The sequence below is a fragment of the Atractosteus spatula genome, chromosome 12, assembly GCF_055471065.1.
Source record: "Atractosteus spatula isolate fAtrSpa1 chromosome 12, fAtrSpa1.hap1, whole genome shotgun sequence".
In the NCBI taxonomy this organism is placed as follows: domain Eukaryota; kingdom Metazoa; phylum Chordata; class Actinopteri; order Semionotiformes; family Lepisosteidae; genus Atractosteus; species Atractosteus spatula.
In genome coordinates, this window is record NC_142717.1 from 3689333 (window position 1) to 3707898 (window position 18566).

Here is an 18566-nt window from a genome sequence, read left to right on the forward strand (position 1 = left end):
ATTTAATATAAAGAGAGATTATAAATTTACTTTAACAGCATATTGCATATTATTTTAGAAATAATCAAACACATCATCTTCAGTTCACGGACACTGCACAATCAGTTCTCAAAATGATCAATCCAACATTCATGTTTTGGTGTAATTGTTCATTTAAACTAAGTCATTTAAACGATGACTTCCATGATAAGATTTCTTACAATACAACTTCTGTACAGTATTTCAAAGATAGTATGAACACCTAAGCATTTTGACTCAAAATAGAAGGTAAATCCGTACTATGTATTGGAAATAAAGATGAAGAAATATTGCTTCATCCATTAATATTTTGCCAGTTTACAGTTTTCAATGACCCACGTCATACATTCAGTTGACTGCCCTGGGATTATGTCAGATACAGTAATTATCACAAAGTACACTTGATTTTCCTGTCTGACACATAGTCCAGATTTCTGCTTAACATTCTGCCAGAAATATGAGTAATTAAGAGTGAAATAAGTGGGGGAATCTGATTCTGGCATTTTCAACTATAATGTCTACAACTCTAGTGGCTCCTATTAGTCCACTTGTAGTTAGAAATGGAGTTTAGGCAATTGTAACTGGATGATCATACTATTAGGAGTTATTTTAAATTTACACATTTAGTAGAACTTAATCTGACAGGTTTAAAACGAGTCAAGCCTCATGGCTGGAAAAGATGCAATATTTACAACTTTTTTTTAAAATTACATTTATCAATACATGATGAAAACCTCTTGCAAAATACATAATATGGTATTGTGTAAATCATGCATTTAAAAGTATTTTACGTTGCTTCTGAAACAGACTTCAAAATGACTCAACATCCATTAATTCAAATGGATTTCATGATTATAATTCTGTTTGTCCAGACAGACACTAGAAATACTACAACTGCTTTGTCAGGAGAGCTTACTGTAAAAAAATTATTGAGTTGAGTTTACATTTCTGGTCTATATATTAGCATGAAGTTATATTTCTTGGCAATTTACTCAACTACTACGAAATGAATTAGCAGTGATTACATATCATTTGATTATTTCTGCTTTATTACTTTTGTTTTAATGTTGTAAAACAAACACAGTTGGACACAATACATAACTACTGTATAGCATATTTCATAACAATAATGTCTATTATCTGTAAAGGGGAGAGGAACTTTTGGTAGTGTTACTGTTATACCAGTAAATAACAGGACATGTTACACATGACTCTCTCTTTGCATTCCTATTCCTAATCTTTATTCTTCTCCACAAGCGATGGCTAAAATTACATTCTGCTGAATCTAGTTTTTTCAAAAACCACTTGTCCAATGGAATGAACAGACCCTTAAATCTGCCCATTGTGGCTGACAATAATTACCCAGTGCTTTCACAGTAGCAGAGAGAAAGAGACAGACTTAGTAAGAGTGACAATGGCACAGGAACAGAGAGAGATAGAGCTTTGTCAGATTGTATGACAAGTTAGCAATAACCACTCAAGTTTTTCCCCAAAGAACAACAGGTGTTGCATGTACCTTCCCCAGTCACAAGTACCGATTTGCCAGTACCACAAAGTGACATCTTATTTGTTTTCTGTGACTTATCCATTTTCTCTGATCCTGTAGACTTAGCAATAAAGTCACAATACCCAAATGCAGTGCTTTTTCCGAAAATGTAATCAGTTCTCTGCACTTGTACGTAGGATAGTAGTCAACTCCCAAGAATATATTTGAGGTTGACTATGAAAACATTTTTTTAAAAATCAAACACGAGACAACAAATGAAGATGCATCCACCAAAAAAAAAAACATGGTAACAAAATACACGTAATCTCCGAAAAACAGCAAGACCCTACAACTCATTACTTTACAGGGATTGGTAAACAAAATGTTGACAACAATTTGTGCAGAGTTAAGCAGTGCTGGATAAGGACAGTTTGAAGCCTGTAATTGTAAGGCATGGCTTGGAACCCGTCATGCTGCTTTCAGAGATAAGCCTTCTAAATCGATTAATTGCAAACTGAGTTAAATCATTTGAAAGTTACTATATGATGTTTTTTGATGCAACAGTAAAGGCAAACACCCTGAAAGCTCTTTAATGTTCAAGGCTTCGAACTGACAAAGTGTTGCAGCCACAGAATACTCGGGAAGAAATTCCATTTCCTGCAGGTTAAGTACTTGCATTTATAATGTGTGGAGAGTTAAAAGCACTCATTTTGTATGCCTCTTTTAAATGACTCTGTCAAGCAGAATTCAAGATATGGCAGCTAATGTTAAGGACCTCACATCTTTGCTAAATGTGTGAACAATAAAAATTATGCATATGGTATTAAACACTTATAAAATGTGTTCCAAACAAAAAATAAATTTGAATCCATAAGTTGTTTAAAAAATTCATCCTGCCTCTCATGATCGCTTTACTTCTCTGATTTTTTTCACACATCTAAATGGGTTACAAGCTGGTAATCGAGGAGATTCAATGACTGTAATGGGTGTGTGAGATAAACTGACTTGCTTTCTAACAGTGTAAATGAGTTGATTTATGATCATGTCCAATATTGGAAGATCTTCTGTCTGAAAATGAACGAGTTATTTACAAAAGAAAACTTCAAAGAAGATCCCATTACTCTTCAGTGATTGAGAAGTATTTCCAGTGAAACTACCACTACACAACTGGAATCATAATCCTCACAGATGTGCTTTCTTACAACTAAACATTACATTTGTACGTTAAAGACATTCTGTATTTGAGTTTTGGACTCAAAGTACTCAAGAGTACCAAGAATGTACAGATGTAAGAAAGGTTACAAAACAGGAGAGGGCAATTTGGCCCATTAGACAAAGTTGTAGAGAGCACAGGTGAAAGCAGATACGAGGTCCAAATGATTAATTCCTTAGGTATGTGTAGGTAACCAATGTTTTAGCAACCATGTCAAATACAAGAAAGTTTGGCACAGGCACGAGTCAACCCTGATAATAGGAATATTACATCAGCTCTTAACTAGAAGCACAAAACACAAATCCACAATTTACAAGCCAGAAATCTGCCAGACAGTCTTATCCCTAGACCAATGAAGCAAACACAATACACAGGAATGTGAGAAATCTAGAAAGTTAATACAAATCCTAAAATTAAAAGTACTAATAAAGCAAATTAAACAATAAACAGATGGAGGACATAGACATCAGCACAAAATTGTTTCAATAGGTGCATAGCTATTTTTATCTCTCTCAAACGAATCTCCTGCTAGCCTACTGGCAAAGTTATTATCCAAGTCAGCAGATCTCAACACTGGTCATAGGGAACTACAGTATTATCTGAGGCATGCTCCAGTCAAGATCTTAATCAAAGGCAAATTAAACTAGGTTCCTTAAAAGACCTGTTTTAAGTGTGATTATAATTATTCTTTGAGTTCTTAAAATGTTGTGGCTGTATTGTATAGCATTGGTTTGTAATTGGTATGACTCTCTTCCGATACCTGAGACATTAACTGAAATATAATAAATATGAAGTTACGCAAAAGGAAAAAAAACACTCATGGTGGGAGTCTTTGATGCACTGTCCTTCTCATCTGTACCTGTTCATCTTAATGTGATCACCTAATAAGAGCTTTTATCTTGCATTAAGAGAGCAAATAAGTAGCACATTTACGAGAGACTGTCTGAAGTTCTGTATGTAGTACTTCTGAAACCAAGGACTGAATGCAGAAAAAAGTCTAAACAAGCAAGGAGATCAATTACATGCATCAGTTAGCACCAGTGATTAAAGGCCCAGTTGGAAAGAAAGCCAGCAGACACAGCAGTCCCTCAGGATGAGGGTTGAGAAGTTACATTCTTCTGAACAGAAGCATAGGATGGAAACATGCATGTGAACAGGGCTCTTTGTACTGTTTGGGTCATGTGCACTGTTCTGCTACTCTGTGCTATGTATGCAAAGCGACCTTATTTATGATACATATCATATCACCATTTCCTCAGATTCTGCAAGACATTACACTAAATACAATAATAAAGTGGGACACCTATTGAAATAAAGCATTAGATTCTCTTATGGTAACGTTTATCTTGTGAACTCCATGCTCCTCTCTGTCTCTGCTTTAGGACTACTTTAGCAGATGCAGATGCTGATGCCTTAAACACACCTCAGTATTCAATCAACTTCCAACTTGTTCAACTTGTTCTATCAAGTGACTGCTTTCTTAATGTCCACATACTGCAAGTTAAATCCCACTTGTTATGCCACACATTGATCAAGTATTCAGCTTCTTGTCAGTTTTGAGTATCTTTATCTTAATGAATTGGGTGGTACATAATTAATTAGGGCACATTATCTTGTACATCTCCCTCACACCACAATGCAACTCTGATTGTTTTTTGAGTGAATGAGGCCCTAAGTGTCCAAACAATTATTCTGAGCATGTATGAATTTTCTTTAGCTTTAACCACAGGATTTTCTGTTACAAAAGCTTGCACTGGGAAAAACCATTAACAACATAAGGTCCCAAAGTCCATGTAAATCAGATATGGCATGAGGATGTGACTAGTAAGAGTTTTATTTTTTTAATACAATACTAAGGTATGAGTGCATAATAGTATAATGATAATATATTCTAAGAATCAGACCCTGAAGTACATCATAAGTGAGTCATTCCACTCACTGCCTAATCTACAATACCCAGAGATGGCACTGAATTCTTTATAACAAAAGCCAGGTGCACTGGTGTTGGGTGGGGGATGCTTGGATCAGTATGAGCTCCTTTTACTGAATATATCTCCAGGACTCAGAAGTTCAGGTCTGCCCGTCATGGGCAGTGCAGCAAGGTATGCATGGCTACTTTTCCGACATGGAAAGAAAGAAACCAACCTGTCTGTAGGTGCCTTCCATCAAGGTGTCCAGATTTTGCAGGGGCGCTGGGGTTTTGTCCTTGAAGCGCGTTAATAATCTGCGCTGAATGGCTCGGAACTGCACTGCTCTCTCTGCCAGCAGGTCCTGATATTTCTCTGCGTTCACACGCAACTGCAAAGCCAGGGCATTCATCGGGTTAGAACACTTGCCACGAAACAACATATCACTTTTGAAGCTCATGTGAATCTTCTTATTACCAAAGGGGCTAGTTCTCAAGTTCTCATGAGAAAGTTCAGTCAGACTTTCCGTTGTTCTTTTCCCCACAGCAGGAATGTCCGATTACAATTTCACCTCAGTTTCACCTCCACACACAGACATGCTAACAAGCGCGGGGCATGTTGAAGAGAGCGTTAGTCAGGGCCCCTTCACTGTAATGCCATGCGAGTTAACTGCCCATACACAGCCATCTTTCTTTCATTCACCGGTGGTGTCTGAAATGTCAGTTAATGAAATCACCTCGCGGACAAGTATGATTAAGAAAATGAGAAATATGCCATACCAAGCCTTCTGTGTGGATTTTTTTAAAAACGTGTACGAAGAATGGTGGAACGGAAAATGATATGAAAGTGTTATAGAAATATGTCACTGTGAAAGACCATCATTTCTTAAAAATGATTAAACCATCACAAGACATTGCCCTGGTTTTTTAAAAACCACCACAGACCCTCAAGGCAAAATGGAGTTATTTGGCAAAATGAATATTAAAGCTATGATCCAACATCTGGTAAAGCAGGAACTCCTATGATAACAGTGTGAAAACATTCAAAGATCGCAAGAAGGCCATCAGAGGAGTGAAAAACAAAGCGAGGGCGGCCTTCTTTCTGCAAGAAGTCGACAGGAGATTTAAAAAAAACAAAATTATTTAAATATTTCATCACATAAACATATTTCAAAATATTACACACACATGCTTCATAATTACATAAAAAGATATTGTATACATTGATTTCACTGCAGACCTGTCTGCGAAGCAAGCTTACTAAAAAATTGATTGATACTTGTTATTTCAGTGAAGCTCTATATTCATAAAACAATCTCTGCTTTTATCAATTCCTTGATTTGATCAATTACACTGGCAGCAGTGTACAGTAGTCGCTGCGGCTCTGGACTTGTAATTGAAAGGGTATGGGTTGGTTCAAATGCTAGATGGAGCACTGTTCTGGTGCACGACACTTCATTCAGACTGTTTCAGTAAAATTTCAAACTATATACAAGGGTACAAATGTAAGTCTCTTCAGACCATTGTCAACAAAATCAATTTGTCGCAGATCTTGTATAAAAAGAAAGTGCAAACATTTCAGCTAATTTTGTACATGTACATTTACAATGGGATGAAACCAAGCCTCTGGTCCCAACGGTAAAGTTTAATTCAACTTGCAATACATTTGCAACACTAACCTCGAAATGGCGATCTACTGTCTCAAAATACTCCAGCAGAGGAATGGGTCCAGTGAAACTACACCGATAGTCTCTGATTCCATGCTTGGCAAAATGCTTTTCAAAGCGCCGAACCAGATCTTTAGTTACCAGCCAGAGGTCTTCAAAGGCTTCGCTCTGAATTCGGTACCGCTCTAAGAGAAATGAGACATAAACAAAATATGCATATAGATATATTGTCTGCATACCATTATTTGTGATTATTCTAAATAAAAACATATTAAACTAAATCTATACACAATTAAAAATGCATATCACTACAATTTAATAAAACTATTTCAGGCTTTTAAATGCTGTGCCTTTCTCATATAATAAGAGTATTTTTGGGGCTGTAAAAAACATCATTGTAAATTAATGGACATTCAGGGAGATACAGTATTCTGGAGAAAAAAAAATGTATGATGATATGTATACTGTATACTCACGAGATGTTTTTGAGGCTAGCAGAGTGACTCTGGAACCGGCTATTAACTGGAGGCCAAGAGCATTTACATGTTCCTCGTCAGATTTCTCTACAAAATCTTTCATATACAGTAACAAAAACAGGAGATGCAAGTTAGAAGTCACATACCAGTCACTCACAGCTGAACAATAAAAGATATACACTTGCAATGTTATTTTAAGAATTCTACAAAAGAAGAATGTCAGACAGAGATATGGTCTCAGATTTATCATCAGGCAAAGGACGCCGATGAATGAATTGCTGCACAACAACTTTGTTCCTTATCTAAGACTGCTCGCCACACAAGTGTAGGCTGCAGATCTATTTTTTTAACAGTGCAAGCAAAAGATTTTTCTGAGACATGATCCCCAGTACCCGATCATCAACCCAGAAAAGACAGACTCCTGGAGGACAGGTCTAACATTAGATTTAAGGGATGGGAATGTTTCACAAAACAACATCTGGAAAGAGTTTAAACCTGATATTTGCTGACACACAGAATAGCCCAAGAAATCAAAACACATTTTTGAATGTCCAATTATTTTTTAAAAAATCACACTGTAAACAAAGGATAAATTCATAGTTGGTAAACCATCATATAACTTTCCTTTTTTTAAAAGAAACAACCATTTGTTCTAAATCCTAAATAACACCAAGTAGCCACAAACACTGGCTTAAGAATGTCAGTACACATCCTAAATGTTTAGTCTACTAAAATTACAAACTAATTATTGAAAGGCAATGCTTGTAAAAATATAAAATAAAAAAAGAAGCATTTCTAAGGTAACAAAGAAACTGAGCATATAATTCAAATCAACACTACCTGGGAAGATTTCTGAGAGGTTGACTGGAGGCTTGTTTGTGTCAATGGTGATTTTGTAATTTGCATTCTTGGAAGGAGAAGCCGGGTAGGAAACTAGTCTTAGTGGCAAAGAAAACTGACACTGGGCAACCCGCGGAACTCCTAAAACAGGGAAAGAAAATGAAATTACTAAACTGAAGTCAACAGAGAAACCTAATTATCTAAAAACACACCTTCAAAAGAGACTGTAACAATGTCCTACTGTACATCATCGTGTACAACATCTAATGTAACTCGATAAAAATTGTAGACAAAAGGACCGCCTCAACTTTCAAATTGTCACAATGTACATAAACAATTAAAATAAAATGTATAAACAAATGAGAATGTGGTGAATTTCAGGAAAATAGTAGGGATTTCATAGGATTTGCCCAATAATAACAGCAATTAGCTATTTCAAACACACAAACATGCCCATCCCTCTGAATACTTTCGCTTTGGAGATGCATAATTTAATAGTTTTACTGTCCATTTTTGCTTTACATGCAAAGCTCTACTTTCAGCTTGTGAACCTCAAATACGCTCTCCAGTAGAATTACCAAACCCTATCAAGGAGGCTCAGTAACTGAGATTCACAGTGGCGAACTTGCTCAAAGACCACTGGAAAAACACAACTTTGCTTTGGTTTATACACTTCTTTCGGCCTGCTAGAGTCATTTCGGGAAGAAAAAAGGAGACCTATTCCAGTAGCAAGTACTGGTCGCCAGCACTTCCTTAATTCTTTCCTGTTATGTCTGGCTAGGTAATTTAACCCGTTTACTATAGGGGTTTGCATTGCCAAGCTCATATCCGATTTTTAAAAAATATGAAAGGAAAAGAGAGGCTCACGGAAGAATGATAGTGTAAAAAAATCACAGCTTCTCTGTTGCAAATATATCATAAAGACCTTGCGGACAATCCCCACCCCCCTCCAAAAAATAAAATGGTTCAATTTGAAAAATTACAGACAGAAATCAATAGCATTAAATTAAAAATTCTACCTGCACCTGCCAGTGCTTATTTTTTTTAGAGAGCACAAGTGTTTACTTGTGCCGTTCTTGTATTCTTTTGTTTTTATAGTCACCAGTGAGAACAAGCACAGCTCTGGCGTACATATGGCTTCAATGGTGAAACAGAAAATGTTGAGCATAAAAAGATCATCAGGTCTGTATTCTCTCTGTTCACCATTGGATATTCAGAAACAAGATACGCCACAAATGTTTTACAGTACATTTTTTTTTCAGTTCTAGTGCAGTTACCACCCATTGGGTCAAAACACACTTGCTCAAGAGAGGGTGCTCTTATTCAATTATTCAGATTCAAAGTGAAGAAGGATTCCTTTGTTGATAACATACGGATAAAGTCATTTAAACCTAAACTAGGAGGAGAAGAAAATGACCTGTACCACAGAGAAAATATTAAATATGTTGTAGACAATCCATAACCATGGTCAAACAAAAGAAGACTTTGACAGAACACTATTCTAAAGCCTTTATCTTTCTAGGGTTTATGTCACCATCTGTCGATGTCCCAACAATTACTTTGGGTTACAATATTAAAGCATTCATATAATAAATCTTTGGAATGCAGAATGGGGTTTTTCAGCTGGCGAACTTTTTACCTAGCATCTTCTGCATCACTTTCTGAAAACAAAACCTGTTAATAAATCTGCTGTCCAGACACTTCCTTGGCTGCTCCTCTATTATATGAGCTGGTGGTTTGATGAATTGACTGAACTGATAAGGTCCGCTATAAATCTTTCACTTGGACTGTCCTATACATCTCCTACAACTGAAATAACATAACAATCTTATGTTTTATATGTAAATGATAGAAACAAAAGGCTCACATTTTAAGGTTTTAAGTTCAAGTTTGGTGCTTATTTTCTCTAAATGATAAATAGTGTAAAACATACAAATTGGATTCACAAGAATCTAAGTGCAATTCCATACAGGACATATAACAGTACTGAAGGTTTATGGCAGTCTACATTTCTTTGTCCTCATCATCTATATTAGAATATAGCATTAAGGTCTCACTTTTAAAAGCCTTTTTTCTCTCTCACTGTGCAGCTGCAATGATTTGACAGCACTGTAGATACTGACAGACTTCCTTAGCCAGTGACATGCCAGGCTTGTGACCTGTGACTATTTTCTTTAAGTATTGCTCACCCATGCAGATGTCTGTCTCTTCCTTTATTTTGAGAAAAGCATACAGAAATGTGTTATCTAGACAGCAAGTCTCCCGTTTTTATCAGAGTTGGTCCCAGAATTAAGGTGGTGGCGATAGGGGTGATACCTTCGCCAGTTATGAGGTAAGATAAGGAAATGTAATCACAAAACTTCAAGAATTCACATGAAATTACAAGTTTTAGTTATATTAGTCTGATGCACATGGGTTATTTCTTTCACTATTTTCTTGGTTACAACTTCTTTAGGTTAAATGTAACATCACTAGGTTGCGATGTTCTTTAAAGCACATTATGTGCTAACTTCTGTATCAGAGTCGTTTGTTTTAAAAACATGAAGAAGACACCTGTTACACAGAGCATCAGTAAATCTTTAAAAACTGAAGCAGACAACGATGTTTGGTAGCATGCCAGCATGCTGGAATGCTTTACTTCCACTTCGGATCTGTTTTCTCCATACATATCAGATTTCTATAAAACATAAATATTCCTATTTAACAGCCTTCCTGCCCCTTCTGAATTTTCTGCTCTCACCAGTTAAATAATATCATACTCACCTGCGGGGTTTAGCTCTGTTAAATGAAAGCAGTGTAAAGAGAAACAAAAAATGGTCAAATTAAAACATCTTAAGGAGGACAAGAAAAGTAGCTTCCCTCCCTTGTCCCTGTTTATTTAAGAGTACCATTCCTAAATCACATTTCATTCCAGACCTTTGATATAAAATCAAAATCTGACGACGCTTCTACACGTTAGCCTACAGGAATCTATAAACATTTACGACGTGGACAAAACAGTAATCTCACAGTTTTGTTCAGGAATGAACAAAACACAGCAGATTCAGGATTAAAAGAGTAGATCAGTAAGAGTTTTCAAAACTTTGTTAATGGTTGAACACTATGGTCTACTCAATTCTTGCTACATCACAGGAGCGGGTAGGCTTCACAGGATAATCAAAGCTTTTTTTTAATAGACTAACTGGATGTTAGACTTAAGCTCAAGAATTAAAAAAACAAACACAATAACTAGTATCACTCAGATAATGGAAAATGTTGCAGTCCTAACATTATTCCTCCAGAGAGTACTAGTTGCACTACAAATGAAATAGAGGGTTACTCATTAACATTCATCGAACTATGATACTTAGTGATAATGATAATGGTAATTGGTTTAAGGACAATAAATTATGGAGAAATAACCAAAAAATATATTGATTGAGTCATGTTATCATATATTCACATTAATGCTGGAATGCAACTGAGAGCGAGCTGTGCTTTCTTAAAGATGACTAAGAAATACTTTACTTTCGGACAACAGTTAAATTTCTGCTCAAAGACTTCCAGGAAATTTTACTCCAGTGCTCCTTTGGGAATGTGATGAATCTACAATTATAAGCGAAAAGTCCATATCCAAAAATCTTTGCAAGCATTACAAAGGACTATGTTTTACAGCAAAAACGTAACTGAAAAAATAAACTCTAGGTTACAGATATCAACTCACACAGCTACTTAAACATGACTTTGTGATTAATTTATCTGTATCACAATTCAGCAGTACAAATAACTGGGAGGTTGGTATACATAAGTTTCACTGTTGTTAAATCACCGAATTAATTTCACAATAAAATAAAAACAGCACAGAAAATAAGGAGAATCAAATATAAAAAAAAAATTAGGAACGTAGGGTCATATTCATGAAACATTCACATAAAGTTAATCATCCCACCTGTTTTTGAAACAAAAAATGCAAACTCAATGTTAAAAATAAAAGTAAAAAACATTTTAATATATATTTTTAGCTAATTAGTACATATTAGTATGATAATATATGATTTCCATTCCTCATAAAATTTAGCACATTGGATAATTTTATCAATATGTCCTCATGTCCCTAGTTAACAATAATCCGTGATCAAATCTGAAAGAAGCATCAAGTGTAAATTCCCTTCTGCCCTGTAACTGCAGGTGTTTGTTTTTCCTGTTGGTTGCCTCTCCTCCCACAATGTACTACTGTACCTCATTAAAAATGCAGTAAGAACCGAGATTTAAAACCCTTCCCGTCAACTGCAGTGTGGCGGAGAGATCCGGGAGAGAGAGAGTGGGCTTACTGGCAGCGTGGTGTAGAAACATTACTCATTTTACATTCATCCCAGTGATGAGTGTAAATACAGACACTCACACGAATATACAACAAGGAATTGTCCGTATTCCTTTTCTGAGAGTCTCCTTCAATGCCGCAAACACTAAATCAACAATATGTACAGAAGTCAAAAGTGCCCAACATCTTTTCCCCTCTAAACTTAGTTTTGACTGTGCATTTTGCAACACATCAGGGGCTTGGTTGAATGTAGTATGAGAGTTAGCACTGGGTATCTGAAACCAGGTTATTTACAAAATTATTTTACAGTAAATAGTCTTTGCTATGCAACACTTATTTGTCATCGAGGCATCTTTTATACACTGACTCCTGTGACGCTGTCACACTGGATGAGAAAATGGCTCGAGTGGGAATATCTATGGTTGGTTCACATGACAGCAACCTGATCCCAAACCCCCATGGCTAAAATTTTATGTGCCAGTCCTTCAGTCCTTATTCCTAGGGCAAGGGAGGGTACATTTGAAAGAGCAGGCAGAACGTAGCATAATGAAATATACAAATGAAAGGAGAGCATCCAGCTGTTTCTTGAAAGAAACCAGAGTATCGGCTTCAACAACTCGGCTGGGTAAGCTTGTTTCAGACTCCCACAGCCCTTGAAGTCTGTCGATGTGACTGATTATATTCACCCGTTGAAAAAAGGCCTTCTTTATGAGATGAGATGCAAAGGAACAAATGAGCCTTTAGCTTCTGTTGTTTATAGATTCAATCTCAGCTAGGAGGCTCTTGACTTGAAATAGCCGAATGTGGAAGAAACAGAAAAATGTAAAAATAATACAATAAACTATTTCAAAAAACAACAACTGAACACCCTTGTCTTAAGATCTGACACTTATTTCTATATCTGCCTTTAAACAAAATGTATAATGAGCAACCTGTCAGTAATTTGGAATTCTTTCAAGTCTCCTGCTCAGTACTAAGCCAAACCAAATATCTTTGAAATGAAGCTTAAATTGTTCAAGCCACTTTGCTTTTTTCCAGGCAGTAAATTAACTGGGGCGATACAAACAGTGCTTCTGTTTTTTTTTTTTAATTTTCTCACAAAGTCATTACTTAAAATAGGACATACAAGGAAGCAAGTAAACTGCACTGTCTTGTATTTCATGTTACACACACGATGGTATAATAATTAGAGGGACTCGATTTGTTTAGATTAAGAACGTCAGAAAGGTGAGGGGGTCATTCGGCCCATCTATTCAAATAGATAGTTAACAGCTACTCAAACCAAGGATCTCATCCAGAAGGTAATCAGGGTATCAGCTTCAACAGCCTGGACGGGCCGCTTCCCCCCCTCTCCCACGCAGGATAAAGAAGTGCCTCCTGTTCCAGGTTTTTAAATGCTCTTCTACATCTATGTATATCTTCTATGAACTTCTAGACAGTTTCTGTTTGTGTTTCACTGTTCATTCTGACAAAGTCTGCAGGGATTACTTTGTCGATGGCTTTGATCATTCAAAATACTCAGATCCTCATGTCATCTTCTCATCTGTTCAAAACACTAAAAAGGTTCAGTTCCTTGAGCCTGTCAGTGTAGGACTTTCCCATAAGTCCCAGAATGTATCTTGTTGCTCTTCTCTAGTGTGATTCCAGAGCAGCAAAAGTTGATCACAATGGCACACAATATCATAAATTTAGCTTCACTAGTGCAATATAATATATGAAAGCTTTTATAATTAGAAGCCTTGCACTAAAACCTGGGAAAAGATTTTAAAATAATGGCCCTTTGACATTTTTGCCTTATGAGTAGAGAAACAACAACACTGCCTAAAAACTCTTTGACATTCCAAATTGAACGTCATTTAGGATCGTTTCCACTTAAAACTTTCCAAAGGAAACAATAGCACAAACGCTTCAATTTACATTTTAAAAAATACTTTGTACTAGGAGGCTGTAAGTCATCCCAGCAACACAGAACAGTCCAAGAGCTCCAAAAGCCAGCTTGATGGTGCCGTGCATATAACTGCATGTTTTAAATGAGATCTCTTGCGCTTTGCTTGAGTGAACGTTATACATTTATAAAGTTTATCAATATTTCCCTGATTATCTATGAAGTCAGTGCTTGTCATTAAAGGGTAAAATACCTTAATGGTATACCATTCTGAAAACAGTATTATTCCAGCTTCCTATACCAAGCCCTGAATGGGGATACTGTACACCAGTCCAATTAAGCACATTGTAATGTATGTAGTTCATCATGAAATGTTTTATGTACTGTTAGCAGAATGTGCTGCTCAGCTTGAGGTAATAGTTGAATGAGTACCAGATTTCCATGAAAATGATTTGCTGCATCACAAATGCTGTCCTAGGGACCAATAATTTTACTTCAGCCTACTGATATCTGGACTTGCCGTGCAGACTGGTGAAATTCTCCTGGACTCCAGACAGAAAACTTTGTGACAAACAAATGAGGTTTAAACATTACAAAACGCATGTACTCTGTATTTTCCACAGACTCAAGGGTAACACACTGCTACAATTGCTAAAAAAAAATAATTCTAAGACAAAGTTCCAGGGTTAAACAAAAAGCAAAAGACATTAAAAATACAAATTTTCCTGAAAAATTTGGTTGGTTTGACATGACTGACCTGTAGGCGTGCTGTAGGAAATTGCCACATCTCCTCCTAAATCAGCTGGTGGGTACTCCCCATTCAGAAAAGCAGAAAACACCACCAAAACAGATGATCCCGGTCCTATAAAACAGTGGTAAAGTGATCTATAGGACACATTTAAAGCAATAAGACACAGTAGTTTATTCTATATTCATATTTTGTGTAATAGAAATTATATGACTAAGATATTTCCTCAGCTTTTTTTTAAATCAGACATAAGAGTTCTGGTCATAGTTCAACATATCAACACTGCTGTTGTCCGTATGGCCATGCATGCCTGTCTCTCATTATGATGGCCATTCCTAGTCTCACAAATAAAAAGGGGAACTTGCAACAAAGCTGTGCATGCTGCGTTTTAAGAAATAATGCACTGTTTAAATATATAAAAAAAAGCTTCAAATAGACCAAAAGAGTTTCCACTACCACCCCCTTAATGGTGTTGTTAAAAGTATGGTTTCCTCCACAATAACATCTAACTCTCAAACAAAATCAACAAATCCTAAAGCAAAGCAAATGAAACTCTAAATATTTCTAACATTCGCAACCAATGATATTTTTAAATAATATGAGTTCAAACATCAGAAAATGAGCAATCTTCCTTGAATTAGTAAAAACGGCCAAAGTTGCATATTTTCTAGGATCTGGGATGGCAGGGTAATCGTTTTAAGGTTTGACAGAAATTTCTGACTTCCATACAAGTTATGAAACCACAGAGAGAAGTCAATACTGTGCCCTCCAACAGTATTGGAACAGTGAAGTCTAATGTGGGATTTTCATAATGAAAAAAACACGAACTGACAACTCAGCTCAACAATTCAGCTCTAACCTCCGGGGTCAATTAAAGAAATTGATAGACTTAAACTTCTATTTTGAAGAAGCAAAGTTATTAGGACAGTTGGCTGATAGGTGTCTCATGTTGTTCGGGTGTTTAACCGCTGGCGATTGCACTCGTAAAAGAGCTGTGAACACCCTATCAACCCGTCTCACTTTGACTTCAGTGTCTGGAGTCTGTAGTCAAACGTCAAAGTGGAAACCGAAGCACTTTTGTTCAAGAAAAGCAGCCAATTCTGAAGCTGAAGGAAAACCTCCATCAGAACCACAGCACAGAAAATGGAAATAGTCAAATCAACCATTTCGATTTATACCATTTGAAATTTAATACAGAAGAAAGTGACCACAGTTATAATTACCAGACGAGACTTTAACTTTACACAAAGTTTGGTAAGCTAAATGGGTTGCAGTGTTTGCCATTAATGAATAATGAAATCAAATACTAAGATTCACCCTCAAATTTACATATAGGGAATATGTCCCGATGACTTAATATGAATGGATTGAACAACAGCATGTTTTTGTGCCGAGATGATCAAATAGATATACGTAACTATTGCACTTATCATTCATATTAACCTCATGATCACAAATACCAATAGTTTAACTTACCACATTGACCTCTACTCTGAGCAACCTGAATGTGCTGTCTTTGCCAAGACATTTTTCTACAACTTACTCATTAAAAACCAAGTTACAAAATACAATAAAGGAAAAAAAAATACTAATTGCCAAACAAAAATACACATTGCCAATGCTAAATAAAGCAAACAGAATGATTATTCTAAAAGATTTTATGATAGTTTTCAGGAGCCTTTGAATATTAACCTTCTTGTTATAAATGTTTGAAATTCTTAAAATTACCCAATGAACTGATGTGAAACAAACCATAAGAGCCTCACTATGACACATGACTTGACCCCAGAGTTGAAGTATGCCATTTATTCATCAATGAAGGTAAAATGTGCATCCAGCTTTTGTCTTAAATCAAATGGGAATGAGTTATGTCCACATTTCACCTGAGGAAATGTTAAGGAATACCTACGGCAATTTGTAGATATCATACTGTAGATCTCAGAGGACATACCAGTGCTGACGCTGAACTTCCATAGGTAATTATACCGCATTTAGCATTTTGTTTTCTGACATACCATCCATCATTTTAGAAGCATTTCAGGACAAAATTAAAATGCACACTATCCTTTTTAAGGCAGATGGGAAAAGGTTTTCCATAAATAAGACAAGCTTCTCATCCCTCCAAAAGAAACTATGTAAGTAAAAACTATGAAAAGTAAGTACAGGTTTCTATAAAGGTCAGATCCTAATGAGATATCATCTGGGAAATGCTCATGCAGCGATTAGCCGGCAGGTTGCAGTGTGTTAAGGTACAGTCTTAAGGGAGGATCTTTCTGCAGGACTTAAATAATTTCAGATTTCACAGCACCATTGATCCCTGCCGTTTAAGCACCAAGGAAGGGAGGAACCTTAAGAAACTTCCAGCATTTAATTTACACAGAAGAAGGATTCCTTTGTGATTTTTTTCTCCCTAGAATCTAGATAATAACAAAACCTCCAATAATCTACATTTAAAAGAGAGAAGACAATAGTCATCTCTTTTTCAGCTATAACTTCATCTTTCATCTGCAGTCTGTATTCGTGTGCATATTAAGGACTGCGATGGTAAAATGGCACACATTTTTAAACACTTTATTTGATGGAAGAAATATTGTGGTAAAACCTTTTGTAACTGTATATCAATTTTATGAAGAACATTCGATAAGAACCAAATTTCTATAATTCAATCAATTAAATAATAACACATTTTAACTAGCTCAAATTTACAGTTTATTGATCACAGCTAATACCAGAAAGGACAACAAAAAAGAGATTGTTGTACAGAATTCCTAGCAATACACATTGCAATAAGTCCCTACCTTCAGACTAACGTTTTAATATAATTTTTGTTCCATTCTCAGTTTCATGAGAGTAAGGTCTGTAAGACTTACAGAAGCTATCAAAGAAAACAGAGTTTATCAATAATTATAATTTAAACATACATGTATATGACGAGTAATCTTTTATTGATTGTTAAGATACAATTTAATTTTTAAATTCTTAACATGCACAATTTGCATATACTATAGCCTGCCTGCTTCTAGAAGGATTGTGAATATTATAGAGGGGTAAATGGCTGCTCTTTTAAAATTGTTTAAACATAATATTGCACAAATTAACACATTATTTTGCTAAGAAACCACAGACATTAGAGATGATTTTATCTAATATATATATTTTAGATACTTCATAGTTTATATGGGTATTAGTGGATAAGAAAACCAATTCAATAAGAGCCTCAAAGAATAGTGCATGACATTTCTTTGCTTTCTGGAGTACATCCAAAAAACATTGATTTAAATCCAATATTTTTTTCTCCTAGTGTGCAGAGTTGTAAGGGAAAAACCACATTTCATCAAATAAGTGATAAAACCTCACTATGCCAAGGGGAGACACTCTTATCTGAAAATAAAAACAGTGGAGATTAGCAGGTCAAAATAGAAGAAAAAAAAGATATTTATGAAAGCTGTTCTTCAGAAAAACAAACTTCTACAAGAAGAATGATCATCTGTTTATATTCTAGTAGAGCTCTGAGAAGTCAAAAACAGTATATTAGTAAACAAAAACGATAGTACTTTACATATTGTTCTCTCTGCATTTGTGGCAACTTTTCCCACAAATAACCATGATAGTGCAGCAAGTTTCCAACAGCAAAGAATGTGAACTTCAATTGTTCATTACAGTCAGCGGCAGTCAGAGTTTCTATATCAGCACAGCACTATCCAAAGCTGCCTGCAGCACTTTCTCTGTGCTGCATCAACTCAACTGACATGATGACACATATTTTCAATAGAAGGTACATTAAGCATAAAAACGAGCTTTTAACCTTTATACCTCTACACATTTATAAACAGTGCGAAACGTGTTTTTTTCACTGGGAGCCGGACTGAAGGTTGACACCATTAGATGAAGAAAAACAAAGAATAAAAGCTCTCTCTCCAAGCTCTTTTTCTTTGCCCACGTAAACGAAACACTTTGTCTCCAACCTCTTTTAACCTTCTTCAATATTAATGTCAACCTCTCAAGTCAGTAAAAGTATGCCTAGTAC

At 35.8% G+C, this 18566-nt stretch overlaps 1 protein-coding gene across 1 annotated transcript in view; it reads right to left on the bottom strand.

The window, feature by feature from the left end:
• The window catches only part of bbs9 (Bardet-Biedl syndrome 9), a 150928-nt gene that overhangs the window by 99394 nt on the left and 32968 nt on the right, over positions 1 to 18566 (bottom strand). The window contains exons 13-17 of the mRNA XM_088929628.1: positions 14549 to 14653; positions 7607 to 7747; positions 6767 to 6862; positions 6303 to 6475; positions 4863 to 5015 (exon numbers count right to left, since the gene is read on the bottom strand). Coding sequence (XP_088785754.1) covers positions 4863 to 5015; positions 6303 to 6475; positions 6767 to 6862; positions 7607 to 7747; positions 14549 to 14653 — 668 coding nt within the window. The remainder of the gene's footprint in view (positions 1 to 4862; positions 5016 to 6302; positions 6476 to 6766; positions 6863 to 7606; positions 7748 to 14548; positions 14654 to 18566) is intronic.